The 26,797-nt window shown below is 37.5% G+C and overlaps 3 protein-coding genes across 4 annotated transcripts; all 3 read right to left on the bottom strand.

Annotated features, from left to right (window-relative positions):
• Positions 1-3: 3 nt before the first annotated feature.
• On the bottom strand, positions 4-13,103 carry LOC117370961 (ras association domain-containing protein 1-like). 2 transcript variants are annotated; one of them, XM_033966516.2, is made up of 7 exons: positions 12,780-13,103; positions 11,597-11,944; positions 9,202-9,326; positions 3,135-3,239; positions 2,414-2,687; positions 2,207-2,322; positions 4-1,266 (listed from the first exon to the last, which is right to left on the bottom strand). In XM_033966516.2, the coding sequence occupies exons 2-7, from the start codon at positions 11,913-11,915 to the stop codon at positions 1,120-1,122; spliced, it is 1,086 nt and encodes a 361-aa protein (XP_033822407.1). In that variant the 5' UTR covers positions 11,916-11,944; positions 12,780-13,103; the 3' UTR covers positions 4-1,119. The 2 variants fall into 2 exon arrangements, with proteins under 2 accessions (XP_033822407.1, XP_033822408.1); XM_033966517.2 differs by lacking the exons at positions 9,202-9,326; positions 11,597-11,944; positions 12,780-13,103 and adding an exon at positions 5,622-6,184.
• Positions 13,104-13,682: 579 nt separating this feature from the next.
• Positions 13,683-18,857, bottom strand: zmynd10 (zinc finger, MYND-type containing 10). The gene is made up of 12 exons (XM_055222002.1): positions 18,769-18,857; positions 18,406-18,514; positions 18,226-18,342; positions 18,082-18,135; positions 17,849-18,001; positions 16,913-17,001; positions 16,707-16,801; positions 16,109-16,281; positions 14,664-14,789; positions 14,076-14,197; positions 13,853-13,978; positions 13,683-13,788 (listed from the first exon to the last, which is right to left on the bottom strand). Exons 1-12 carry the CDS (start codon positions 18,855-18,857, stop codon positions 13,683-13,685), a joined length of 1,359 nt encoding a protein of 452 aa, XP_055077977.1.
• Positions 18,858-19,599: 742 nt separating this feature from the next.
• On the bottom strand, positions 19,600-26,630 carry nprl2 (NPR2 like, GATOR1 complex subunit). Its single transcript, XM_033967152.2, has 11 exons — positions 26,243-26,630; positions 24,399-24,490; positions 24,157-24,325; positions 23,560-23,668; positions 23,124-23,260; positions 22,932-23,029; positions 22,451-22,487; positions 22,029-22,122; positions 21,835-21,952; positions 20,767-20,909; positions 19,600-20,691 (listed from the first exon to the last, which is right to left on the bottom strand). The coding sequence occupies exons 1-11, from the start codon at positions 26,318-26,320 to the stop codon at positions 20,624-20,626; spliced, it is 1,143 nt and encodes a 380-aa protein (XP_033823043.1). The 5' UTR covers positions 26,321-26,630; the 3' UTR covers positions 19,600-20,623.
• Positions 26,631-26,797: the final 167 nt, after the last annotated feature.

Raw genomic sequence — 26,797 nt, 5'->3', positions numbered from 1 at the left:
ATCTTGAGAGAATGTAAATAATCCTTTACTGATTGTAAAAGACATTGGCACAGTTTGTGGATTTAGCTTAAACATGTAAATATGTGCATAGAGAGATTTTACATAAGAAACTGAAAAAGTGAGACATTTTGTTAAAGAACAGTATAAAGACAGTACTGACAAAGGACAATGAAAGGTTGAAACAAGTCAACGTAGTCATTCAAGAAGGTCCAGTCAAACCAGGGTGTAACATTACTCTCAAACATGCATAACAGCGTACATATGTCCACACAGTCGTTCTTCCAAATCAACTGTTGAAAAATAAAAAATAATAAAAAAATAAAACCATTGAGTTGAACCCATCGGGGGTATAGAGAGGACATGGCAGTGATAGAGAACAAATAAATGCTGGGGATTTTAAGTGTGCCTTTTATTAACAGTAACATTTCACTAAAGTGGTGGTTAAAATGGTAAAACTCTGGGTTGACCTTTAAAAGTGACAAAAGTTAAAAGTGCACAAGGTAACTTTTCTGGAGGAGAGTCTGTCACCTATGTGTCTACATGAAGATGTTATCGTTTCGCCTGGAATGTTCCACAGTAGCGCATTAAACCAACCATTTGCATTTATAAAGCTTAAAATTTTGAGAAATATCTTGTAGATCCAGTTTTAATGCCATACTGTGAAACACTCCAGGTAAAGCTATAAGATCATGGCATGGAGACAAGTAAGTAGCAGACTCCACTAGAAAAGTTCCTGACCTGCTCATACTTGCATATTTTTCTTATTTGTTCAGCAGGTGATTTCTGACATAAATAGGGCTTTTACTATACTATATAATATAAATTTGATATATTTAAAGACACTACTACATCCAGCATTAGCTCATCTGCCAGTCCTCATCTGTTCACAACTCATTCAGGCACTTCAGACTCTCCAGGTGAAAGGCACTTCACGACACTCGCACAGTTCGCGCCTGCCCTGTCTCGCTCTCTCTCTCGCTCTCTGACTCGCTCACTCGCTCAGTCACCGAAGAGGCGTTCAGACTTGGTTTCTCTGGGATCTTTAGATGTAGCCACGAGGTACTGGGGGTGGTCCAGACCAACGGAGCATGTCCAAAATCCCGGCGAGGAGCGTTGGTCTCAGCCTGGAGTCGAGCCGGACAGAGCCTCCTGCATCCGTGTGCGGGCCAGTGCGTAACGCTGCACGATCTGCTTCACGTGCTCCTCTTCCTCGCGCTGAAGAATACGCAGGAAGTTCTTCAGCTCTGGCATCGAGAAGGCGTGCCACTGAGAGAGGGGGGGGGGGGGGGGCAAAGGGAGAGGTTAGATTTGGTTATGATGAGAATACTATACTGTTACTTTAAGTGGGAATGTTTTAAATGAGATGTATGACGGATTGTGTTATTGAATGAACTGCTCAATCAGCTTACAGTTTTATACAGTTTTATAATGCGAATGCAATTTGAGACATCATCCTGTCCAAGGACTGCAGGTGGAAACTAGTATTTTTGCTAAAACCTGACACTTTTTTGTTTTTATGAGGCTAAAGTTTTTTGCTCCTGATCAAATAAATGCATCCAAACAGAGAAATGAGCAACACTTGCATTTTTGATTAAACCAGATTTTTGGGGGTTTTTTGGACTAGTTGAACCCTCTTGGATCAGACGTGAGCCGTTACCATCTTAAACTGTTCTGGATGATGTACATTATATACATATTTGAAAACTTGTCATTCTGATCTTAAGGGTTTTGTATTGGTGGGTTTCAGATTCTAGAGGGTGAATTTAACTATATTAATTTAGCTGTTCCCCATTTGTATTAATAGTATTGACCTGAATGTTGTGATGTCATCTGAAACTCATGAATAGGCTTCATAATATTTTTTATAAATAGGTTAGGATAACTGATTGGGTCATATTTTTTCAGTGGGTGGTCTAAACCATTTGTCAACGGCATCAAATCATTTTCAGATGAAAATAGCCATCAGTTTATTCTAGTGCTGCTCAGATGCTTACACAGACAGACCAAATGTGGATAAATGCTGTCGATGCATTTCCACTGCAAGGCGGGTGGTCTGACCCTACACTCAGTCAGACCTTAAACAGCGAAGTAATGGTAATATGAGCTAACTAAATAAATTATTTTTCTCAATTTCATAAAGTCTATAACAACAAACAGGCAGAAACTGTAATGTAATTTGGTTCTATTTAAACACTAAGGCGCTTACATTGACTTCTCCAGTTTCATTTTCCTTCAAGACAAAACTCAGCAGCTTTTCATTGGGTCCAGCACCAAGGCGCAAGCGCAGAGGTCGCTCATCATCAGACAGCTTACGGAGATAAACTATAGGAATAACAAAAACATAATTAATATAAACATTTACCTTCATATAGATATCATTTGAAAGCCTGACTAATAGTGCAAATTCAAATACCTTGATCATGGCGTTCACTTCGCTCAAACAGAGCAAACTTCCCTGGATTGTCGACCACGGTAAACTTCTTGAGCAGGGCCTCGATGACCTCGCGGGCCGTGGTGCGGGAACTGATGTGCAGGTGCTTGGAGGCGTCTTTGGGCAGATAAAAAGAGGTGCGGCGCTTCACCCCTGCCGACTTCCTCCCAGTCTCTTTCTTTGGAGGAGGAACTGAAACAGGACGCGCCAATTTGAACTGCACTTTTATGAAACCCGTATAAGAGCCATCCTTATTCTGAAAATAAAATAAAAGACAAGATTAAAGAATGAAGCAAATTTCACAATAAACACAAAAGTTAAACAAAATAAAAGATTATTAAGATTAGTGTTTTTATGTACAATTTAGAATATGTACAATTTCTTGTACATATTCTAAACAAAATTGTATTATAAATACAAATTTAAAAAAGGACTATTTTCTGATTGGATAATCTGTCTTCAGAACTAAAATGCCAAATGAAAATTACTACAACTTGGCCATCATATCCAGTGTTTTTTTAAAAGAAAGAATAAATCAGTATTTCATTTGTTATCAATAAAAGCAATTTGAGTTGAGCATTTGCTTTGTTTAACCCATATCTGGGGGCAGAGATGGGTCATGTCTGTGAAATTTTAAATAAATTACATACGTTACATACCATTAGAACAAAATGGAAATTGTGTAATGTAGTTCAAGACTCACCACATTCATGAATAAATTGCTGTTGATCTGTGCGTTGTATTCCTTCACTTTTTGCTGAATGTCTGGAGTCGTCAACTCCTGCTTTGCCCATTCAGTTTGTTCATCCTGTAAAAGAAAGAAGTTTCATGTTTAAACCACCAGAGGTCAGTGTTGTTTCACTCTCCACACTGACCAGAGAAGACGGAATAAGATATTAGAATGAAGTTGTTTGATAAAATGAGCCAAAGGTTTCACTTGTTTGGCCAAAAGATTTCAAATGCACAATTAATAGTCTAAATAGTGAGAGCTATTAGGTCTGTCAAGCCTTTTGTCATAACTTATAATTTACTTAATTTAAGATTGTGACATTTTGTACCTATCCATGGGTTGCAGAGTGATAAAAAAAAAAAAAAACAACAACATTGTCTTGTAATTAACCATTCAATAAATGAGCTATGTTTTGAAAGGTGAAATGTCCTCAAAATGCTGCTAATAAACAGGAAGTTGCAAAACACTGAATATCTCCAATGTAACGTGTAACTTTAAGAGTGGAGATCTAAAAAAAAATAATAATAATAATCTTTGGACTTCTTTACTTTTACTTTTGGTCTTACAAATGTTATGCTAAGGGACTTTTTAAGGACTTGTTGCATCAGCCATCTAACTTCCTGTGAGTGTTGCGCAGGCCTAAACAATGATGTCAGCTCTCCCTTATCCCCTGCCCTTATCCCTCACTCTAAAGAGGGAGGAAAGGAGAGAGGGTGAAAAAAGGGAGGGAGGGAGGGAAAGAGAGAGCTAGAGAGACAGAGGGACACTGAAAACTTGCAGCTGTTTATACCAGCCCAAACCAACGTCGCAACGCTGCATTCCCCAACTCTGTATTCATGTAAAAATAGCCTCCCTCTTCACTGGCTCACACAAGTGGTGGGTAGACAATGCCCTCCCTTGTTGCATACAGACATCCTGTGCAGTCAGCTGCCCAGTCACACTTCAGTCATGCACATTTGGCCTGCAGCATCTGTAGGACCGTTACGCCAATTAGGCTTTTCCTGTATGTACTCACCAATGGCATTCCTCTTATACTACAAAGTTTAGTTGGAACAAAAATAAAGTAGCCACAGAATTTCATGACGCTAACCGCAACCTATGACAAGTTGCATAAGCCTGTATAAATGAGGAAGGTTGAATTTTGAAGGGAATCTGGTTTTAGTTATTGAAAACTACTGACATTTTCAGAAAATACTATTAAGAGAATTTGGAGCCATTACTAGATGGGAATAAAGTAACCAATTTCTGCCACTAGCAGTCAGGAAGTCAAAGACAAAGTGTACATTTAAGTGCAAGTCCCAAGCCTGGATGAATAAAAAAAGATTATAATCTGGTCGGGCATCTGGTGTAAATCTTGTGCCAATTCATGATACAAATTGGATGCGAAGAAGATAATTTTCTGTGATGGCCCTAAGAGGGAGATGGGATTCAAAACTATAAATGCCATCTGGGTCATCAGCAGTATCGGGAGTTGAGAGCTAAAATGCAAAGCTGCAGATTGTTTTAAGCGCCCCTATCAGGCAAGTCAAATAAATCAATAGGCCTGAGCTTTTTAGGTTTGGCAATTAACATAAATGCCATCTGTGCCTTAGCATGTTCACGAGGGTGTGCCATGTCTCCAAAACGTTTGAGACGACCGCAACTGTTTTGATATTGCACAAGCAGGACAACACCTACAGGGGAAATACAGTAATTAGTTCTGAAGAAATTGCTCAAATCCCATGACTCATTTGATGCAAAGGCTCCCAGACGAGGGAAACATTAGTGGGTGTAAAGAATGAAACTTGAGATGGGAGCCTACGTCATCTAAAATCATAATAGGGATGTTCACACCATGAGGTTATTTTGGGTGCACTCCTCTGCATTTTAAATATCGTTTCACACAATTATTGATCCTTCCATCTTAACACAGTAGTTAGTAATCTTATTTAACATCAGTCATTAACTAAAACAAGTTTATTTGTTTTACCCTAACCCTATATCTGGAAGAACAACTCCACAGACAGAAATGATCCTCGTGTTTGCAAACTTCCTCTTTAGGCCTAGATTAATGCCTTAAACCAACAAAACTAAGCTCTGACAACCAGTTTGGTACCCCCTTGAGCACATACCATTGTACCACGTGAGTAAATTGGGCGTAAAGCAAATAAGCCCTATATAGACAAGTCTTTAATCTGTGCGTAAAGATGGTGGCAATACGCAACCAAAACATAACATCCCATTACGCTGTAGTACAATATTACAGATTTGGCCTATATATAAAGACTTTTTACCCCCTACCTTTTTTATTTAATATAGATTTTTGTCAGTTTGGGGTTTTGTAAAGAAATACGCCCTGATTTCGCCATGCGTAAAAGCTGGCGGTACCGCGCAACCATTCTAGTTCCTTCTTACACTTCCCGTTATTTTGGATTTGCTTTTAAAACATTTTGCACAGTCTTATTTGATATTGCTTCTCACCTTCTTTACAACGACATTTTCGGGTTTCTTGGTTTTGGGGAAGAAAGATGTCCGGGCGGTAAAGTATTGCTCGAACTCCGAGTCGGACTCTTCGTCGCTGCAATAACCGCTGCTGGTGGAGCTTCCCCAAGTCATCTCGAAAGAAGGGGTTTTATCCTCACTTTTTGCCATCTTTTCCCTAATATTTAAGCGTATTACTAGTCAAAAAGTCTGAAACCAAACCTTCTCTTGCTGATCTGTGCTAAAACGAGATAAATACACGTGCTACTCACTCGGAAATGAACTAAACCAGGTGTGGCTGATCAAAACGCGCACTTGGCAACAATGTCTCGCAATAAAACTTAATCAAAAGCGGCGGCTAAACACACGCAATCTTGTTTTTTTCTCACCGGCCACGTTTCAACTGACTATACAAACTGTGTGAAACAGGATGTCACCCGACCCCCGCCCTTCAGAGCCACGGCTTCCCTCGCATCTCCCAAGCTCCACCCAGACCGTTGAGTTGGAACTTTAGAAAATACACAAAACCAGCATAACCGGTCGCCATTGGACGCCAAACGGAAATACCAATGACTTCACTTCCGTCTGCCCCCTCTTTGCAGCCCCCTACTGCGCTCCCATGGTGCTATTATAGATGCAGGGACCCCTCCTCACATGTGTTGTACAGTCGATCAGATGATGAAGGCAGATTGGTTACACATACGAGCCATAAACAGCACGTGAGGGTAAACTGTTTCTCAAGGCTGTAGTGCAAAGAATAGATAAGGATTTAACTCCCCGTTTGCCAGACCTCAAGATCTAAGGCAAGACTAAAACACACAGTCAGTTTAGAATAAATCTGCAACAGCCAAAGAACAACAAAGGAGCACAAAAGTTTGAAAACATCCATTACAAAAGTATAGGCATTTTGCAGTTGTATGTTTCACCTGTCAGTATCATGATGTAAAGGTCTCATCGAAACAATTTTCAAACTTCCCCTTAGACTTTAAAAAAATATATAATTTGAGAGTCACCACATGATCTCATTTTCTGAGACTTCTGTTTGAATATTATAAAGTCATTTGGTTTCATCTGTTTCACTTTCTGTTTTGGCTGATTCTTTGAATAAATCAACGCTTTGCAAGATAGATACTAAAATAAATACAAAATGTTCCTTCTTGATGGAAAAAGTTATCTATTACCTCTTTTTCTAACTCCACGTTGGCTACCGATATGTGGTACTCATATACAAATCTTATTGATATTGAGATGGATTTTCATGCTTTTCTATGTTAAACTTAATCAATCCCGTAATTTACCAACACAGTTTCTCCTTATTAATATGATTATTCCTTTTTAGCATTGCCATGAGTGAACATTTTCCATTTTGGACTATGCCTATAAAAAATCTTCAAAGCCAAGTCACCATTTCATCTGCACACTGTGTCTCTTTGCGTCTTGTAGAGCCTAGATATATTTAATACTGGCTATATTTTGTTGCGCTTATGCAAAATCTGTATATTTGAACCTTATTGACACATATTTTTGCAATTATTTAGTTAATTTAATCTAATTATTTTAAATTTCATTACCATTACATTTTTGCTCTTTATTAGACTGTAATGTGTGAGCCACTGTGTTCAAGAATGTTCTCTTGTGGATCAATACAATACAAGTTTGTCTAAGTCTAAAACAACCCCTAAACTGCCCCCCCATCCCTCCATCCCTCCATCCCTCCCTCCCTTCCTGTCCACCATCACAGACTGTAAGCCATTTTGACACGTGCTTCACAGGATGTCAGGAGGCCTCCCCGCAGAAGGCTTTCTTTGGACTCTCCTTTTCACACAAACACTTGAAGTCTGGAGGTCATGTTTGGAGACAGTTTTAGCACCAAAGAGACAGAAGGTGTGGCTATGCTATAAGTCAAGGGGACGCGGCTCCAAAGAATGTAGCAACAGACAAGTACCGGTATTTATTTAAAAAAAAAAAAAAGTGAAACTAAACCATTTTTACTTGTATTGTAAATAAACAAACCTCAACTTTGTAATCCTGTTTAGCAATTATAGTCAAATTTAACATTGGCTGTGGTGCACTCAAAATCAAATTATTGTCAGCTTTTTGGAGTTATAAACCTATTAAAATCACATGTAAACAGGAAGTTAATCTAATTTCTTTCCCTCTGAATACTCACATAAGAATTTGCAGTTTGCATGTCATTTAGATCATCTTAAAGGTCTAGAAATCAGATTATAATGAGATTTTGGTGTGCATTTAAACATGGCCAGTGTCTATATTTACGTCATCGTTTCCACAGAAGCAACCACATTAGCATCATTATTTTATTTTTGTAAAGCTTATTCAATAGACAAATGTCCTTTAAAAACCATAATATCGCCTCTTTTGGATGCGCTTTGAATGAGAACTTGAAATACAAAGAATATGTCTAGAATAGATTGTCTTTTCTACATCTTTTCAGCTGTTACGTGATTGAGACCTTGGGGTTTTCTTTGTGGTTAAATGTTACCGTGACAGTGGCTTTATCTTATTCTCGTGATATAAAGCGGTTTAAGAGGTTGGTATGTCCTATTCAAGGCTGATGATAACGTGTTTACATGATGATACACAGTCATAACCGCAAAGGACTGAGGAAAAATAGGTCGGGCATGGACTTCCTCTTTAAGTCCATGAAGCAGATGATAAAGACTCAATATCATCAATGTCATCATAATAAAAAAAGCTTTGGCTGGACTATATGTTACTTTCAAATTATAATAGAAGATAGCAGTTTACCTCAATGTTACACTATCCATTGTGCCAATATAACAGCTATACTTTTACTGTTTGACTGATTCATGAAGTAGAAGATAAGGTCAATGCAGCCAATGTACTTTCCCCTATCAAAACAAATGTGGCCTCAGTGTCACCTTCTGCTGTATTTAGGAAAACAAATGTATATAATTTACCAATCACATAATTAAGGTGCACTATGTAACTTTTGTGAGTCCATAACGTGTTTGTTCAGATGGGGATGTTTTAGCTTTGACTGGAATGCTCCACAGTATGGCATTAAATGAAATAACTTTATTACTTAAAAAAAAAAAAAAAAAAAAAAAATTAAAATCATTCATTGCTACCGTGTGCCCACCTCTGCACACATATCATAACTTTAAACTGGTCTGCTGGTGTTACCTACTTGAGTCCATGGTTACTCTTTTAGGCAAATAAGTAACATCTCCATGGAAACAAGCAGGTGACAGACCCTCCACCCAGAAAGTTACACAGTGCATCTTAAAATAAATTCCAGTTCCAGTGCAAATGAAACATATGTCAACCTAGCGTCAGGAAAGAACAAGTCTATACTCTATCTCCTCCATTTATAGCTCCAGTTTATGATCCAGTTTTGTTTCATAGCTGTTTTCATGAAGCAGCTGCAGTTTACAAAAGTGGAACTAGGTGTGGCTAAAAGGGTTCCCCATTTCTCCACATACCTTAACATATTTTATAAAGTGCAGCTGACCAAACACATGTTACCCAGTCATCCAAACAGTTGCTAATGTAAATAAAAGAACAACAGAATAGACACATAGAGGAAGGTCCTTACCACATTTGTGTCAGTCTCTATTGTGTGCTCGACGACGTGTGTGTTTTCAGAGAGAGTGCCCTGGTCCCAGATGCAGTCCAGCTGAATGAGGGGCTGGCAGCGGTAGTGGCAAGTGAATTTACAATCTGTAGGAAAGAAAGACGAGGCAAAAAAAAAAAAAAAAAAACGTGTTAAAAGTTACATTATGGCGTTGATTGTATCTATCAAGCATGTAACACCACCAGGCCAAGTTACAGGTTAGAACTGTGGAAAGGTGACCCCATTTACACCAAGAATCCAGGTTTTTCAAAGTAATTTACAAACACCTATGCCTGAATTAATGTCGTACTGTTCAACATTTCTTTGTTTATTTATTCTGGATTCCATATAGTTATTACCCCAGCAATAACTATTCTACCTGTGATCCATATTTCAGGCAAAGCAATACAAAGTACACCTTTAAAACCTTTAAAATGTGCTCTATGTACATGATGTCCTCTTCTGTTCAACCAGGGTCACTGCACTCAAGTGAAAATACCACTTAAAATACCACTGTAGCCAATAATCTTCTCAAATCCAGTAATGTTTTTATGACATGTATTCTTCTCTGGTCTATTTAGTTTTTGTGTTGAGTTATGTTATGTTTACTTCCTTCCATCCTCAAAAACAAGCATTTAAAGAGGTCATAAAAATCCTCAATGTGAAGAAGCCTAAACTTAATCCGACCAATGGGGATAAGTGGTGTACTGAAATCACTGTATATGTTGAAGTGTACACATTCATAATACTGTTATCGCAATGGCAAAACATACTGTTATCTCTGTAGTGTACTTCCCTATTTTACACTATGGATAACCTCTCATTTAGACTGTACATACATTTTGAGTAGGTCTACACTTTACACAGTGGTTTTGCACTGCATATTTGCTTGGAGATTTCTCACTTATAGTGGTTTTGGGTTGATGCAAAGGAAGTTCAAGGTCGGTACGTTCAATGACGCTTATGATTCAACCACAAGAGACAAAACATAAGAGTTAGCAAAACTTCCGCGCTCCACAAGAAATACATTATTACTGCCTCGTAATGCATAGAAAAATAATTCATTTGAACTGTTTTTAATGTTTTTTATTTTGAGAATGAGACCCGAGCTCTTGCATGGCCTTATTAATTTCTCTTTGTTATTTGGGCTGATTGGACCTGATGAGTATAAAAACAAAGAATGATCTTTTTACATTATGTAGTTTCTGTCCACATATGAGGACATTCGTTCTACGTTTTAATCATTTTTGATAAAACATTTGAATAATGATTGAACATTTTTACATTGTTGCTGTTCTTGTATGCTGGTGTTAAAAATTTGCATTGTGGCCGAGACAACCCAAAATGTGTTGTCCACATATGTGACACCAGGTCCCAGGAGGATGACACTTTTGATTTAGATTTTCTTTTTTTTTTTTGCATTTCCAAGGTGTTTTACAGTGTGAATGTGATTTGTAAATTGATTATGACCAGACCTGAGTGGCTTCCAAATGTTTATCTAATTACCAAACAAAAACTATTTTAAAAAGCAGAATATGTTGATCTTAACTTAATTATTAACTTATTTTAAACACTTTGGATTTCACTTTGAAGAACAATGTAATTATGTTTATTGTATATAATTTATTATATTGACTTATTTTAGGCGTACTTTTAGCTTGAACTATCACTTTAGGATCTCTGTGTCGATGGCTCCTCTGATCGTGCTAACTCAACTGGTTCGTCTGTAACAGCCTCATGTATTGTAGCATGTTAGCATGTGAGTGTGTGTGCTGTGCATGTGACAGTCTGTGTGTGGGTTGTTTGGTTGTTTGTGTGGGATTGGGCGGTTGTGGGGGTAGGGTGGTCGGGCGGAAAGAAATGTGGGATTGTTTTTTAATGACTGTAAACCACTTTGTGTTAGATTTTTTATATGAAATGTGCAAAATTATAATGAACCAAACTTTCCCACACCAAAGTTTAAAGCTATGGTGTGGCAAAAGTGTGTTTCACTTGTATATTGTGTATAGATTCCTGGTAATAAAAAAAACAAAACAAAAAACACTTGCACTCACTGTCTGGTTAATACAATGATAACTATGCTTTTGAGAACATGTCAAGTGCACATACATGTTACACATTTTCTAAACTGATACTTTTTACTTTATTTTATGGATTTGACAGAAGAACAAGTGTCAATCTCCACATTTGAATCCATCATCTTGGTCTGGAGCACCAAGCAGTTTGTTATGTGGAAACTCCCTCCAGACAAAATGAGAACATACTACATATTGCGTATTAGTACAAGTATGAGTACAAGATACAACATCAACAAAAGCAAGTAGCCTCCTCCCTATCACAAAAGTTCTATAGTGCGTCTTTAATCAGTTCTACTCACTAACACAGCGCAGACTCTGCTTGTACAGTCCCCAGATGAAGTCTCCGCACAGGTCACACCAGGTGGGCTGAGTATGGCTGCATGGTTGAAAGTTGTGGCCCTCCCCCCTCTCCTCGGGTGGCTGGGGGTCGCTGCGGCTGCTCAGGACCCTGATGATGCCCACCCGACTCAGCAGCTCTGGTACTTTCCCCGCACTGATCCTCAAAGCATTGGTCCTCTCCAGGCGTGGAGGGGAGCACGGGGAGCGGGACCCCGTCAGCTCAATGCCATCCCGGGTCGGTACCAGGTCTCTGAGCTCAATCAACTCGCTCACGGACATGGTCAGAGGACTGGACGGTCAGCCATTCTCTAAAATGACAGGGGTAATATTAAGGTGAGTAGGGATACCTGTGCATTCTCTTGGATAGTCAGGTAAGTTGGTTTATTAACAAAATGGTCTGAGGGTGGCAGTATAGCAGCTAAGTTGGTACAGATTTATACCAACTAGCCAAAAGGTTGACAGTGTATTTCTTCTGCCAGCATGGTATAGCAGTGTAGCATTGAGTATTGTAGAGAGTAGTGGTCTGCAAAGATGTACAGTGGTTGTGCACAATATTAGAACATTATTATGAATTATAGACGTGCATCTTTGTTGTGCAAGTGGATGAAGCAACTGGGACAAAACATTTCTACCATACTGGATTCAAAAGGTGTATTGTAGCTAAACAGGAGCAGGCCTATAGCTTTATATGATGCTAAAAAGAAACCTACTTTCTTTCTGCTGGCAGCCTAATAGGATATTGTGAGACTTGTGTGTTGCATTATGAGTGTCATCTTCCATTTATAAGATGTTTACTATAAAACCAGACAGCTCACTTCCAAACACACAAGAACACAGTGTGCCTAATACATTTCTTGACAACTTTGATTTATATCCTACGTACAGACCCGGGGATGACAGAACCCTGATTATATAACTGTTATACAAACCCGTTTTGCATGCCCCGTTTACTTTTTTCCAACAAAACCTTTGGTAGATAGTGTTTTGCATTTAAAAAGAAGCTGTACGCGTGGCTTTTTTACAATGGAGCTTGTGTCGGACGCGCAATGGAGACGTCAGCCTTTTACGCACGGTCTCCAAGCAACGGGGAAAGTTCACTTTTAGAGGAAAAACTTAAAAGTTGAAAAGTACAAACATGCTTACCAAAAGAGAGATGAAAGTATCCCGTTATCAGCTAAAACACGGCAAATCTTCCATCTGAAAAAGATTGCTTGTTTCCAGTCCATGCAGATCGCGGTGGATACAGTGAAGCTCCACCGTTACATCTTTGGAGATTGGGCAACTTCAAAGTCAGCAAAAAGTAACAAAAAGTCAACCAAAGTACAAACACACGCTCAGATTTTCAATATAATCATGATCAAGGCTGGAGTAGTGCGTAATTTTGCCGTATTTTTGGTTAGAGGAGGAAGCGGATCATGATAAAAGTGGAGTGTGATCAGATGAGGCTTCTGACATCCGGAGTACTCTGCTTCTCACACGGAGGGACGCTGTCTTCAGCCTGGAGCAGCTGAGGAGGCGTGAGGCCCCCACCCCCAAAAACCACACACACACACAATAAGAAACTCTATACAACCTGTATCCAAACTCACACAGCTTCAGCTTACAATGAACACATCTAAAACTCAGTCAAAAACTTCCATAGAATAACAACAATTGATCAGCTTATCCAGGAAAGAAGTGCTCTGCCTGAAGTGTTCACAGTATGGCATTAAACATGTTCATCTCCATGGGAACGAGCAGGTGACAAGGCCAAGACCAGGCAAGCTACATCTTTTACCTTTAGTGAACTGGAGATTGTAATATACAGGGCTGAAATGATTCTAGTGAAGGTGTATGGAGTTTAAAACACGCACTTCCTGTATTGACATATTACAAAGTAGAACACATTGTTTACAGTTTGAGAGAAATACACAGCCTAAATGTGCAGGTTTGTGCGTTAAACTTGTGTGAATCAAATAAAACACAACTCCAGGTCTGTTTGTGACGAGGAAACAACATTTTTACATAGATCTGACAAAAGTGTAATATGGGACCTTTAAGAGGTTCTCAATTGGTCCAGTCTTTTAGCAAGTCCTTTTGAATTTTCTCAGTGCTCTCAACAATCAGCTGGCAGCTTTTCTTGTGCTTGGGCCAATGCTTCACTTGACACTCCCTGTATAAAAAAAACCAACATTTTAATTCCATTTCCTTTGCTTGTTATGTACCGTTGCGCTCACCTGTTGCAGTACCACTCTCCTTGACACCGGGAGCATCTTTTCGTAGCTTCTCTTCCGCAGGATCCACACTTGGGTTTCTCTGGTAGTAAATGTTCCATCACCTCCAGGTTGTATGTCTGAGCCAAACTATTTCAGAGCAAACAAAGACTTATCAAGTACAGGGGAAGGAAAGGTACTGTATGTTTTATCAAATGACTGAAATAGCATACATTTTTAACATTACCTCTGAGCCTGTTGCCTCAGGTCACTGTCTGAAGGATTAAAGGTTTCTTTTACTTGATACTTGGCGATTGCTTTGTATTTCCCCTTGTTCTCAGTCACAATATGGTTCCACATGAATGGTATCTGTTAATGATGAAACAATTAGAATAGAAATATGTATAGAGTATAGGGATTGGTGGGAGTCAGAGGTTCTGTTGTAGGATTGTCAAAAAATGTATACGCAAATACAAAAAATTAGACAAAGTTGGATCGTGTCTGAATAGTTTTTGTATTATCTATACATCCATGGGTTTCAGAATGATGAAAAATTAGGACGGTCGTCATAGCAATTTACAATTTAAAACTAAATATTGTATCTTTTGAATGGGAAAAAGACATGGCATGAAACAGGAACGTGAATATGAGAACCAGTATAAAACCACATGATAAAATGCAGAAACCTATAAAACAAATTAAGGAAGAATTTATGAGATTTCCTCAAAATGGAGTTTGAAATTTCATCATGATTTGTAACAACACTAGGTTTTATCAGGGTGAATAGATAAGTCAGAATAGCACTACACAAGACTAATGATTATTATTGTGTCACCTGCTCCAGTATGAGTCCCTTTTTTGGAGGGGCGGGGTCAGTGACAGCGAGATGAGCCAAAAACCTGTGCAGATCCACCAGGGCAGGGAGCTGGTCAATCACAACTTCAGTCAGGAAACTCCTCAACTGGAAAACAAATAAACATGATTAAATTCACCAAACAACACAGAGTTTCCCGACTGCACATATTTATTCAGCAGACCTCATACTTTTAGACCAACATACGTATTATATTTGACAGTGTAACAGTACTCTAAAGTTTTGGTTTCTCCTCCCACTTAAGTTTACACAAGATAGAGGATTTATTTTGAAAGTATATGATTGTTACTACAATTTTAGGCTAGTTTTCTCACCTCTGCATATGAACAGAATAGGGCAGTTGGTAGACCTGGTTGTATAATCAAAGACACAGGAACAGGACGAGAAAGCACGGGATAATTGAAGGAAACGTCTCTTTCAAAACAACCTGTGGCTGATTCCCTGTCATAACAAAGTGAGAGGATCTGATTTGCTCCTATAGGACAAAGATCTGGTACTGAAACACTTCCTGAGCAACTGCCCAGTGTAAATACAAGCTTCTGTTCAAATGGAGGAAGGCATGCAACACACCTGCTGGTCGGAGCGATCTATTATATATAGTAGCAGCTGTAAACAAACTATAAGATTAAAGCGTGTGTTGCTTTGGCTAATCGTGTATAAATTAGAAAACAGAATTCAAATATATAATAATTAATGTGATGGTTAAAGCTGATTACCAAACCGTGGAAAGAGGAAGTAGGTAAAGTAGTTAATAGTTCATAGCTTTCACAAACCCTTTGGCACATTGTTGTATTCACATGTATAAGTTTAAAGAGACTTTTTCAGACAATAAGCAGGGTAAACACACAGCCAAAGCATCAAACATAACACAACTCTTTTTATGAGTTTGTAAATGATAGAAAGTTTTACAGTTACATGTGGACATCACACAGTGGTCTGATTTCGACACTACTGCTGAAAAAGGAAACGTTGGGTAAAGCAGCTTTAATGCTTTTGTTTTAGCCACATATCCACTTATTCAAACAGTAAAAACGTGGTCAGTTTGATTTGAAAACGCCTCCCATTTGCACAGTTTTATCAGTATTGTATCCATTTTTTTACAGATAGGGAGCAGGTTTTATTTCATGATTCACGGTGTGTTCTTCTAAAGACTCTATACATTATTTACAGTGAAAGACTTTCGGCTTTCATTTATGAACTCTGAATTCGGAAAATCAAACTTGAGTCAATAGGGGTCAGGCTCTCTGTGAAGAGTCTTTGGATTTCATTTGTCAAGGGCAAATGTAACTCTAAAATCTTTTCAATACCAAATCAAATATTAAAGTTAATAGTCTGGTCTACCACAGAAACGATCACAGACATTGCTGCAGTGGCTCTTTGACTCTTTTGGTTTGATTTTGACAAACCTTCAGAAGCTGGTTTTTGTTGTAGTTGTTGAAATCATATTTCTGTTGGCAGTTTTCATTGAGGAGAAGATTGTACAAGGCGATCCAGGCCTGGGCATCCAGTTTAGTGATCTTCAACCGATCCTCATCCGGAACCTTCTGCCATTTGCCATTCATGTACTTTTCAACCTGACCTGCAGCAAGAGACACAGCAAATAGCGATAGTTATGTTCATATAATGTTGTTCTACCATTGATTAAGGCCACATCAGAAATCAATGTTAGAACTTGTTGTTCAAGTGACTAAAATTATTTTTCATGGTTTAATCCTGTAGTATACACGTACAAACAGTAGCACAAAGTTCAAAATCTTCTCTTCCAGAAAATAAAGTATGAGTTATCATCAAAAAGTGGTTCATAATTGTTAAGATAATAGATTAATCTAGTCAGTTGAAAGTGCCTAGTATCTTTTTAAAAAAACAGATTCTCAAAAAGCTTAACATTGGACCTTACCCTGCATCTGACATTTTAACATAACTAAAGTTAAGAATATATATAACCAGTCTAAGCTACACAGATTTTCAAAAAGGCACAGAATTGGAGTTTTTTTTGTGATATACCTGCTTTACAACGGCTCCAAGGACAGCAGTTGATTAGCTGAACCAAGACACAGGGGATGTTGTGGGTGCAGAGCAACCGGTTAATAACACTAATACTGCAGAAAGAAAAGAGGGGAAAAAACTGTTCAATTAAAGGCTTTTTCTCATTTTCCTGTACTGCATGTAAGACGTTATACAACCAATGATATAACAATGGATTTGCGCACCTGTCTGTGTGATCAGTGATGTAACGCAGGACTGAGAGAGCCTTTAGTGAAATGTCCAACTCCAGAGCAACATTTTGATTTTGTAACTCCTGCCGAGAGAAAGTACATAATGGTTTTATCCATCTCTATGTGACTATATTGTATTTCATGAATACTGTGTTTTCGGTAAGCAGAACAGTCTGGTTTAATGCTGTCCTAAATTATGGGAATGAGTAGTTACGGTTTTATAGTCACTGTTTAAGGAATGGCTTATAATATTTTTTTCCAGTAATAAACATCTGTAAGTTTCTTATTTGACTTATTAAAGGTGCACAACACAACATTTCTTATGAGCATCTGCTACCTGCTTGTTGCCAGATGTTTTGCCTAGAATGTTCCACAGTATGGCATTAAATGTATTTATCTTGTATTTATTCAATTACATTATGATTTCTCTCCACATATCTGAACTGTTACTTGACCTGAGAATGTTTCCATGGAGATGGATTTGTTTAATACCATATATTCCAGGCAAAGCAACGCCATCTCCATGGAGACAAGCAGGTGGTGGACCCCACATGAGAGCACGTGTAAGGAACGATAATCTTACTTACAGTTATGGCCACTTTGTGTGTGCTGTGCATGACTGAAAGGCTTTTATTCTGCACTTTTCTCCTTTAATGTTAATTTTATGATGATTATTTGTGATTATTTATGTCTTGATTTGTTGTATTGTGATTTTAATGTCTTTCTTATTCTGTAAAACACTTAATAACTTTGTGTATGAATTGTGCTGTACAAATAAACTTGCCATTCAATGGGTTTGGGAGTACATATTAACTGACCTGTGGGTTTAAAAGTGCTTTAATGTGAAAAAGTGAAAGTTTGTTGTGGGTTTGGAAATAACCTCTTTATATACTCCTAAAATAAATAATACAAATTCATATAATGTCATACCTCTAGAGAGGAAGCGTCAACTGTATTCACATTGCTGAGTTGTTCGTGCATCGCGTCCCCCTCCCTGGTCACTTTACTGACGAGCAGAGTGAGTTTACGATGGCAGTAATCCACTAGGTCCAAAACAGAGTCGTCAGCTGCTTCACATGAGTCCTACATACAAAGGCAGAATGTTAGATATGCATTTACTATCTGAGTGTTTTGGGTTTTTTTTTTTTATACAATGGCCAAACCTTATGGAACATTATCGTTTCAAGTAGGTTTATGATGGTGGCCTCATGACGAATCTAAAAATGTTAAAGAATAAGATCAGCAGGGCATTGGACGTAAAACCAGTTTTCATAGCAAATGTTTGATTCGATTAACTACTTTCTTACCACTATGTAAAGCTGAAATGTGTTTTGGGGCTTGAAGTCTTGAAGTTGACATAAAATAGGGAAAACCTTGTGTTTCCAGACCTCAATCAGAATCATCTCATGAACGAGGACTGGAATCTAGAAAGAAAAGTGCTCTAACAACTGTCCTACAATGCAATAGTATAGTATAGTTGCCATTACCTTTCTAAGGGACACCAGAAGCTCTTTCACAAATTCATCGTGCATGGCAGTAGCACTTACGATGGCCTGCATGTTCAGTTTCTCAATATACTCATGCTGTTTGAACCACCTGCAAACATCAGAGAAGAGAGCATGAAATACCAGAATACAAATCTGCAAATTATAATCAAAATAATATAACAAGGTAACAGAACTGAGATGAACTGTATCCCAAAGTTGACCAAATTAACCTATTTCCCCCACACTTTTAAATCATATATCACTGAAAAACATTTACAAATCCAGAGTAATGTTACTTCACAAAAATACAGTGTAGCCCCATGTATTTTTCTAGCTAGTAAACAATAAAGTTATGTCTCTTACCCAGCAGAACCCACGTCTTTTAGGCTAAAAGTCGTCAAACTCTGAATAAAACCCTCTGCTTCCACTGGTAAAATAACACTCGTGTCCATTTTGTTTTAAGACGCAACAAAACGAAATAGTATTTGAACAGTAAAAAGAAAATGAAGCTAATTTTGCTCTATTAAAGTTAGCGTTAGCCGTGTTCTAGTTTAGCCGTAGTTCTATCCGTTACCATGGCGCCGTCCTGCTCCTGTTACCATGGCGACAGTACACAACTGCAGTACCTGTGTTTGACCAGTGTGGGGCAGCAACTGCGCATACAAGCAAAGCCCCAAACCCCCAAAAATGTGTACATAATGGAACAATGTACTTAAGCCTCTTTGAACCGAACATGTTGTATTTCAGTGTTATTATTTTCGTCTTTTAGTCTAGTTTTTTCAGTTCCAATTTTGAAGGTGTACTTTTTGGGTTGTTGTTTTTTTGCTGTTGTTTTGCTTACTAAACATCTATTTCTACCAAGCTGAGTGTAGCATGCATTTGCAACGAGCCCATTCTTGCAAGGTGGGTTAAAAATCCTAAATTGATATTGGCTTTACATGTGATATCAGTATTTTTGTTTCTTTCTACAGAAGTCATCAACCAGATATGTTTTTTAATGGCAAATTGGCCACTTTTTCAATTACCTAGATGTCAGTATAAGTGTAAAAAGCCTCCATGGTTATGTAATAATTGTAAAAGCATGATTTTTATTAGCTATAGGCTGTAAGTCAGTACATAAAGAGGCCCCCCCCCCCCCCATTGTCTATCACAGTGACACCGAACGCTTCAAAGAATTAGATCCACACTTTCTTTACAAAACACAGATTTGATGTATTTTGTTTTTCCATGGATTGGTAATAGACATTTCAGTGTATGTGCTATGCAAAAACAAACACAATAAATACACAATGCTTCAAGGAAAACAGGGAATATAGTCTCTTTATCAAGGTATTGTTTTTTTTACTGCATCCTCAAATGCGCCACCTCAATTACCCCCAAAAAGTTACATCATTTCGTTAGATAACCACTCTGATTAGATGTTTGTAAAGATCACCACACTTGCCATTTTCAGACACACGTTGCAGTCAAGAAAGGAAAGGATTGTCACAGTGAAATTTGTCAGGGGTTAAGGGGTTTATATCACCAGGGATTGCATTATACACACACACACACACACACACATCACTTTCACATTTCTGGTTTGAATTAGTATTGTTGACAGATAGGATAGACTGGAAACCCCGAACAAGAGCTGGAGTTTTGGAGATGCTCTGAACTTGTTATATAGTCATCACCTTTTACTTTACTCGTACCTTTTTACTACTTACACTTGCCCATTTTTGTAGCTGCACATTAAGTTTGGGTGATATGGTGATGAAAATCAAATTGTGATTTAATTCCTGAGAGAATGCTACACTTTTTCTCACCTTTAGCAATACTCTGAGTGAGCAACAACTGGATAAAACCAAGTGCAAAGACCTGTGAACTTTCAGAAGCAGATGACTTTAGTTAGTCAACGCAATAAAAATGATACAAAGTTTATTTTAGATTAATTGTGATGTAGCTCAGTGAAAACTTGAAACAGTTATATCCCATTTTTTTAAATTTTTTTTGGCATATCGCCCATCCCTACTTCACATTGTCAGCTTTTAATGTTTACTTATTGTCCGCATCATGATGAAAAGCTGTGGTAATGTCTTCCCTGTCCCTTAGTCATAATGTTAAAGCTGTTAGTTGTATAAGTTGTAATGAAAAGTCGTCCATGTTGTTTTTCCATGTATATTCACTTCCATTGTCCATAGGTAAATGAATCAAACTTTTTCATTGCGTTTTCAAATTACTTCCAGCACACAACAATGTTAGGGTCATTTTCCAAGCGTTCATCCAATTCCTGGTAACTTATTCCTGTGAAATGGAGGGAGACATAAGTGTTTTGTCCATATACAATTGTTACCCAACCAAAGAGCTTTACAAATTTACCCGTTTTGCAACAGATCTCATCGTAACTATGGCAACCGGTGAAGAGACGAGGAGGCCTGCTTTTCTCATCGCGGATAACCTTGACGGGATACTTCTGCAGCCTCCGTATTAGACATTTCATGAGACCGAACTGGATCAGCTTCCTGAAACGCACCAGATGTGAGCCAGATGTGGATCATAAAAGTTTAAACAGTTTGACTTTCTAGAAATAGTTAAGTAGGTTTTTCAGGAATTGTTAAGTCTAGAAGGCAGATGTCTTTCATTTCCACTGAAAGGAAATTGAAGATCTATTTTGTTCAGGTATTTAATTTGACACATTTTTCCTGTTGGATAAAAACTGATTTAGACCAGATTTAGATCTGCTTTTGATTTGGTCTCAACATGTTTAGGCTTACTTTTGTGCATTATGAGTTAAATATTATTTATTTATGGGTAAATTCTGGTTGGCTGCTTTTGTCCTGTTTACATCTGTTTTGGTCCATATTTTACTTGTAGTGTTGGTTCTGATCAAGTGCATCTTTTACAGCAGGTTAAAAGTTTCGAGTTGACATTAGGAATGGGACAAGATCTCATGCCACAAGCTCTCACAAGATAAAATTACCCACAACGTTGCACACAATTAGAACATGATCTTTTTTTGTTTCTTATGGTTACATTTGGCTCAGACAAAAAAAAAGACACCGAGTTACACTACTTTAGAAGTTGTAGCTATAAAGAGCAATGCTACAAGGCAGATATATATTGGAAATATTATTTCTTAGCCTACAATGTTTATTCAATTACGGTAGTTCATACTTTAGTTCATATGGTGAGTGGGCTCTCCTCCTTACAGATATGATTTGTAAATTGGCCTGTTGGCCAACCTACATATCTCCATAGACGTAGATAAGCTTGATACTGTAGAACATTTCCAGGCAAAGCCATATTATCTGCATGATGAAAAGCAAGTGGCCCTGAAAAGTTACATGTTGCACTTAAAAAAAAAACTAAGTTATTTAGTTACCTTTTTCATATCAACCTATGTATAGAGCACTTAAGTCAGAACACTTTAGTCCAGTGAATACTAACCTCTCGTCCACTCTTTGAAGTTGTAGTGAGTATCGAGAACAAAGGTCGCGGACCGTAGTTCCTGGACTCAGACCACAGTAGAGCTGGAAAACATCTCTGAGGCTCGCTTGCTTCTGACCTGAAATCAAAACAACAGTGACTAATGGAAAAGTACATCAAAACTCAAGGCCAAAATGAGAATGAACTGCATTTACCCGCTTTAGTGACATAATTGAGGCACTCCTCCTGGATAGACTTGTCATCCATAAGGCTTTGTACTTTTGGAGTAGTGCAGTAGACGTTGCTGTACTGTTGTGGACATAGGACAATAGATGCACATATAAACGAAAGGTACTAACATAAATAATTTTCTGTTGTGCAGAGCCAATTGTCAAATGTGATATGTCTATCAGGTGCAAAGGTAGTATGCAGTGACCTGACTCTTTTTAACAGTACAAATAAGCAATATTAAATAAGAATAATGTTAAATCATTGTTTTGATCCTGCTCATTAATATCCAGTTATACACAAAAATCCAGGTTTTAATCTTGGATTTAGATTTGGGTTATTCCTTTGTATTCAGGCCGATACAGTAAAACGTTCGCCAACCCCTGTTTTAACAAATGTGTTGTGTTACCTGAAATATTGATACCAGGGTCACAATATCATAATACCTATAAGAAAAGATGCATTACATTAGAACATCATCTGTGCCCAAAAAACATAATACAAAATAAAAAAACATATTATCTATGTATGCTTAAAGGTACACTATGTAACATTTCTAGGGAGGGTCCGTCACCTGCTTGTCTCCATGGGGATGCCTGGCCTGGAATGTCACACAGTATGGCATTAAACTTATCTATGCTGCATTTATTCAATTACCGTCATTTAATTGCTCACAAATACCTTCAAAAACAGTTTTAGTGTGAGTGGTGTCGCCTCTTCACAGATCTGATAGTCACTTAGTGTTGTCATCTCCTTGCTTCCAAGGAGACACACAAATTTAATGGAATACTGTACAACATTCCAGACAAAGCAATAACATCTCCTTTGGGAGAAGCAAGTGGCAAACCCTCCTCCAGAAAAGTTACACAGTGTATCTTTAACAAACTTACAGTAGATTCTGCACAGCAATTCGAACAAGATTGAGCTCCACATCTGCCTCTGCTGAGATTTTTTGAATGTGTCTGAATCCATCAATATAGGGCAAGATCTAAAGAAAAAAACACAGACACACAATTGCAGCTTTTTATGTGATACAATATGTTCTACAGTATAAACACTAAGTACACTGAATATGGCCTCACCTGTTGAGTGGTGAGGTCCCATTGAGATTTGATGAAGTGGTCCTTGCACTGACTGAAAACAGGGACATCATATTCTTGGACTATGGCTGGATCTTTCCTTGGCTGAATTTCTTTCAGATGTATAGTATTGGATGTGTCTAGAAATACAACATATAACAGCAATTTGTACAAATGCTCTAATGTGGTCAGAAACGATGTACAAGTAAAATGATATAACTTTGGTTCGCATTATGTAAATCAAATTTAGATTATTTTCTTGTGATGCCAAAGATGCATTTCTATTGCTTGAATAATACTGTAGCATACAAAAGTAACTGTGGTCATAAAGTTTTTACTAGAGCATTACCAGAGGATAAGGGAAATAGGATATGCTAGTGACTATTTAGCAAATCGTGAATAGATTTTTAAATTACTTTGAATTAATAATATACTTTACCAATAGGGAGTGTGCAGGCACCCGTAGCATTCAGTTCTTCTAACAAAGTAGACATAATGGGCAATAATTTCTGTTTGCTTTCTTCATTAGATATAAAGCCACTTTCAAGCTGCAAGAGAGACAAGAAATTATTTTTGATACTACGATCAGTGAGAATTCCTATGGCTCACTGTTAATAGTGCATAAAGCACAAGTGTTACAGCAACAGTTAAATCACATATATCAGTGCTCTGCAGCCATCACCATGACATCACCACAGCAATGCACAAACAAATGCACAACTGCTGTGAGTAGAATGTAAAGACTAGCTGAATTTAAAACACTGAAATAACTGATAGTTGACACATTTACAGAGACTGGAAGGACTTTTCAGACTCACAGGTTCCAGTTTGTAGGCCTGGTATAGGCACATTAAACAATTTGGAGCCGAGCGTTACGCAGTTTTAATATACATACATACATATATGTATATATAAATATGTATGTATATATGTATGTATATATGTATATATATATGTATGTATATATGTGTATATATATATATATATGTATGTATATATGTATTCTTGAAATAATAGATAATAGATAATATGTTACCTCAAGTGTAGTGAGGTAGCCAGACAGTTTCTTAACAATAGGCTCTAGTGGACATGTGTTGGTCTGAGCGTCACAAACGAGGCCAAGATTAAACAGGAGAGCATTTCTGCTATACTTTTTATGCTCAATGCACACAGGACATCCAATCAGCTTCTTCCCCATTGCAGTACTGTAACAAAACATATACATTGAATGTTGTTGTAATCAATTTAAAATAATGCATAAATGTTCAGATCACATACACTGTTATTAGTTTGTTTTGCAGCTCTGGTTTGGTGATAATGTAAACCTGGACTGTGTCAAACAGTTCACGAGAAATGTACTCCTCTGGAACCTGAGAAAAAGCATAAAAACAACAAATTAATGGTGAAAATAAAAATAAAAACAAAACAAAAATGGAGTATGAAAAATACATCAAGTAAACTGTAGTGACATGATAATTATTACAATTTTCTTTATCAAATGTATGTACATGTAATATGTACCAGAAAGATACAATAATAGAACTACTGTTATTATTAAAATCATGCCAACGTGTTTCAGCCCTTTGGCCTTCATCAGAGCAAACTCCAGATGGCTGTCCCAGAGCAGATTTAAAGTCATAGGTGTAGGTCACATGATTAAAGTGGGCTGGACACAGTCACCTGGTGCATGATGGAACATGTAGGATCAGTCAAGTTTAGTCCAGTAATATGAACTAATATGGCATTTAAGTCATATATAACAACTATAGGAAAAAAAAAGTACTAGAGATGTATAATGTTCCACATAAAAATGAACAAATGGACAGTCAAGTCAGTATACCAAATAAGTTGGTGTTGCAGTTAATGATGCAGTTAATTTTTTGAAAATTGTACAGTGTAAATCTCCATCAGTGCCTTTATAAATATTTAATTTGGCAACAAATTGGTCAACAGCCATTTCCCTCCACTGAAACAAAAGACATGCCTGGACACTAAGGCTGCCTGCTACAGATGTGGTAACTGTACCTATTGTGAATATGTACAGCAGACTAATTCTTTCATGGACATTACATCAGGTCAGAGTTTTAATATCAGAAAAATCATTACCACTTATGTGCTATACCAACTTGAATGTCCATGTGGTCGTTTTTATGTGGGCCGAACAAAACGCAAAGTAAAAAACAGATTAGCTGAACACAAACAAGCTCTAAGGACCTATAACCCGCTGTATCCCATGGCCATGCACTATAAAGAAGCCAACCATGGCAGTTGTACAAGCCTAAAAATATGTGGGATAGAACATATTCAAGAAACAACCGAAAAAAAAAACTTCTTTAGAGACAGTCTTACCGGCCCTATACTCAAGGCCTTAATGAAGAGTTAGATTACCTCCCCTTCTTCTAAAACTACATGCTTTAAATTTATGTAAATAATTAAAAATGAAATGTCTACTTTATTTACATACCATATTTTCATAAATGTTTTCTAAGATTTGTCCCCTAGAAAATTATACATCCCTAGCACTTTGTATTTTTTTCTATTCTGTACTTGTTTATTTACACTAATATGAACATGTATGTATGTATGTATGTATGTATGTATGTATGTATGTATGTATGTATGTATGTATGTATGTATGTATGTATGTATGTATGATTTAAATGTCATGTTAAGAACTGACCTAAACTTGATTCATCCTACATGTTCCATCATGCAGCAGGTGACTGTGTCCAGCCCACTTTAATCATGTGACCTGCACCTATGGCTTTAAATCTGCTCTGGGACAGCCATCTGGAGTTTGCCCTGATGAAGGCCAAAAGGACAATTTTGCACAATCTTTATACATCCAAGTAGCAGTAATGCCTCTAACTTTTTACCACTATTATTATTATTTATATTGATTTGATTTGCATATACTGTAATCCTTTGGTAGGATGGTGGGAGTGAATGCATGTTCTCAATAAATATTAACTATTCATTATATTCATTAACTACTGAGAAGTGGGAAAACACTTGCTGACAAATAGCTGGATGTATGATTAAAATCATATAAGGATGACGTGTAGAATAATGATTTATTCTATGATTTTACTTATTAACATAACCACATAATCTTAACTTACCTGATAAGTGATCTTTGGTCCCAGTGTTGGGTGAAATTCACTAAAGAATATGCACTCTATGCGAGTATTCAGCCCCATTATCACCGGTGAATCAAAAATCTAAAACAAGGATTTATAAAAAGCAGCTGAGTGCAGTCAAAATGCATGACATGACCATCACTTTCAGGTCTCAGAATTTACAGCTAAACAGGAAGCTAGCTAAAGTCGCCTAATAGATCTGGATCTATTGCAAGAATCTGAAAGCTTTATGCCGTGCTAAAAATTTAAAATTAGTAGAAAATATACTCGACAAGGGTGCGACTATTTATACTGTCCGTCTCTTTCCGTTGTAGAAAACTTCACAACAACTCCTCAAAACATGCACCACCAAAGATGAACAACAACGATGCGTTTAGTGTTTGTTGTAAAGGATAGACACATGCGGTCGTAAGGGTTGCTGAAAAAATACAAAATCTCAGTCGCCTATGTTGTTTTCCATTTATCAAAATAGTTACTAAATATTTAACTATCTATGTACTATTTTTTTAATCAATATACAGTTACATTTTGTAATCA

The sequence above is a fragment of the Periophthalmus magnuspinnatus genome, chromosome 5, assembly GCF_009829125.3.
Source record: "Periophthalmus magnuspinnatus isolate fPerMag1 chromosome 5, fPerMag1.2.pri, whole genome shotgun sequence".
Lineage (NCBI taxonomy): Eukaryota > Metazoa > Chordata > Actinopteri > Gobiiformes > Gobiidae > Periophthalmus > Periophthalmus magnuspinnatus.
This window is presented reverse-complemented; position numbering and strand designations above follow the sequence as displayed.

What these genes read in the sequence shown, in the direction of transcription:
- LOC117370961 (XM_033966516.2), bottom strand. Translation starts at nt 11,915, where the DNA reads ATGTCCGTGAGCGAGTTGATTGAGCTCAGAGACCTGGTACCGACCCGG. An exon ending in GCAGAGTCTGCGCTGTGTTA is followed by an intron (nt 9,327 to 11,596) that starts GTGAGTAGAACT and finishes TCTTTCCTACAG; the next exon opens with ATTGTAAATTCACTTGCCAC. An exon ending in ATGAAACTGGAGAAGTCAAT is followed by an intron (nt 1,267 to 2,206) that starts GTAAGCGCCTTA and finishes CCCCTCTCTCAG; the next exon opens with TGGCACGCCTTCTCGATGCC.
- zmynd10 (XM_055222002.1), bottom strand. Translation starts at nt 18,857, where the DNA reads ATGGACACGAGTGTTATTTTACCAGTGGAAGCAGAGGGTTTTATTCAG. An exon ending in CATTTCAGCTTTACATAGTG is followed by an intron (nt 18,136 to 18,225) that starts GTAAGAAAGTAG and finishes TAACATTTTTAG; the next exon opens with ATTCGTCATGAGGCCACCAT. An exon ending in GGAGAGTGGTACTGCAACAG is followed by an intron (nt 13,789 to 13,852) that starts GTGAGCGCAACG and finishes TTTTTTATACAG; the next exon opens with GGAGTGTCAAGTGAAGCATT.
- nprl2 (XM_033967152.2), bottom strand. Translation starts at nt 26,320, where the DNA reads ATGGGGCTGAATACTCGCATAGAGTGCATATTCTTTAGTGAATTTCAC. An exon ending in GACCAAAGATCACTTATCAG is followed by an intron (nt 24,491 to 26,242) that starts GTAAGTTAAGAT and finishes GCTTTTTCTCAG; the next exon opens with GTTCCAGAGGAGTACATTTC. An exon ending in ATTGCTGTGCAGAATCTACT is followed by an intron (nt 22,488 to 22,931) that starts GTAAGTTTGTTA and finishes CTTTTCTTATAG; the next exon opens with GTATTATGATATTGTGACCC.